The sequence below is a fragment of the Penaeus monodon genome, chromosome 15, assembly GCF_015228065.2.
Source record: "Penaeus monodon isolate SGIC_2016 chromosome 15, NSTDA_Pmon_1, whole genome shotgun sequence".
In the NCBI taxonomy this organism is placed as follows: domain Eukaryota; kingdom Metazoa; phylum Arthropoda; class Malacostraca; order Decapoda; family Penaeidae; genus Penaeus; species Penaeus monodon.
Window position 1 is genome coordinate 36,025,974 of NC_051400.1, and position 1,429 is coordinate 36,027,402.

At 63.6% G+C, this 1,429-nt stretch overlaps 1 protein-coding gene across 1 annotated transcript in view; it reads left to right on the top strand.

The window, feature by feature from the left end:
- LOC119581995 overlaps positions 1–1,429 on the top strand; it is a gene marked incomplete in the record, with an annotated part of 29,281 nt that extends 27,852 nt beyond the window's left edge. Inside the window, 1 exon segment of the mRNA XM_037930192.1 lies at positions 48–1,429. Coding sequence (XP_037786120.1) covers positions 147–1,388 — 1,242 coding nt within the window.

Consider the following 1,429-nt stretch of genomic DNA (forward strand, 5'->3'; position numbering starts at 1 on the left):
CTACCTAATGAACCAGCCTTGACGTCCCCCTGTCCTCTCTCCCGTAGGATGTGTCACGAGCTCCGCCGCCTCCTCCCGCACCCGTGACTGCCCCCCGGCGCCGCCCCGAAGAGAGTGATGAGCCCAACGCCGTCCGAGCGCGAGCGATGACCACCGGGCGCCGCCGCGGCCCAGAGACGCGCTGGTACGAGCCCCCTACCCCCCGGGCCTGGCACCCCAACTCGTCGGAGCTGCAGCGCCTGGAGGCGGCCGCCCACCTCCGGAAGACCTTGCTGGAAGCGACACCCACAGGCTCGCGCGACGCGGGCGCCCTCAGGAGGAACTCGAAGGTCAACCTGGAGAAGGGCAGCCTCGACAAGGGCCTCCTCCCGCCGAGCCTCCGCGGGTCGACGTCGAGCTTATCCTCCATGGCCAAAGGGCCCTTGAACCCTCCCTTGGGCAGAGTGCGGAAGGACCACGACAAAGACTTCTTGGCTTCCATGCCCAATCTCGCCCGCCAGCAAGCCCCCGTCAGAAGTAGTTCCGAGTCGGACTTCAGCACCACCTTTGTGCTGAAGAACAAGTTCAAGAGTCAGAATGACGTGAGAAAGGTTTTAACGAAGACGCCGCCATCGCGGCCCCGCAGCTCGAGCCTGACCAAGTACGAGCCGCTGCCGAATATCCGGCACAGCGCCCCGAACCAGGAGGTACGGTCCAAGTCGGAGGGGGAGTCGCCCATGCCGCGGAGGGGCGCAGCGACGCTTCAGAAGGGCCTCCGGTCCCCCTGGGCGGAGCCTCCTTCGCCCTGGGCGGAGTTCAGCAAGAGCCAAGGGCAGGCCAGGCAGCAGGGGCAGGTGAAGTCGCCTTGGACGGTGCCACCCACGCCGAGAGGAGCCTCGGACTCGAACAACAACCAAGGCATGGCCGATCCTCCGCCGATGATTCGGAGCAAAACCTTCGATGTGTTCGAGACAAAGATGAAGAACCTCCCTGTGGTGGACAGCGAGTTCGAGGGCAACAAAAGCGGCGACTCGCGCATCGTCTCCGTGAGCATCGAGGGTAAACCGCTCACGGAGTTCCTGACGCACGCCAAGGACGGCCTCCTCATGTCAAGACCCGGCACGCGCTACGGAAGGAACGCCGAGCCCTCCCAAGCACAGTCCAGCCAGCACGACAAGGAAGACATCCTCGTGTACATCAAACTGCCCGACGATTCCTTGCTGCTCACTTCCAGCCCGCACGACAGGACGCTCGGCCAGCTGCTGGAGGTGGTGGCGTCCACGCACGTCGGGGGCCACAAGCTCCTCATTGCCGACGATGGCTTGGAGGACGACGATCTTGACAAAACCCTTCCGCAACTGGGCATTACCGACAACACGACACTGCACCTCATGTTCCTCACCGACTAACAACTCAGACATTTCCTGCATCTCGACTTTCTCTTCCAAGT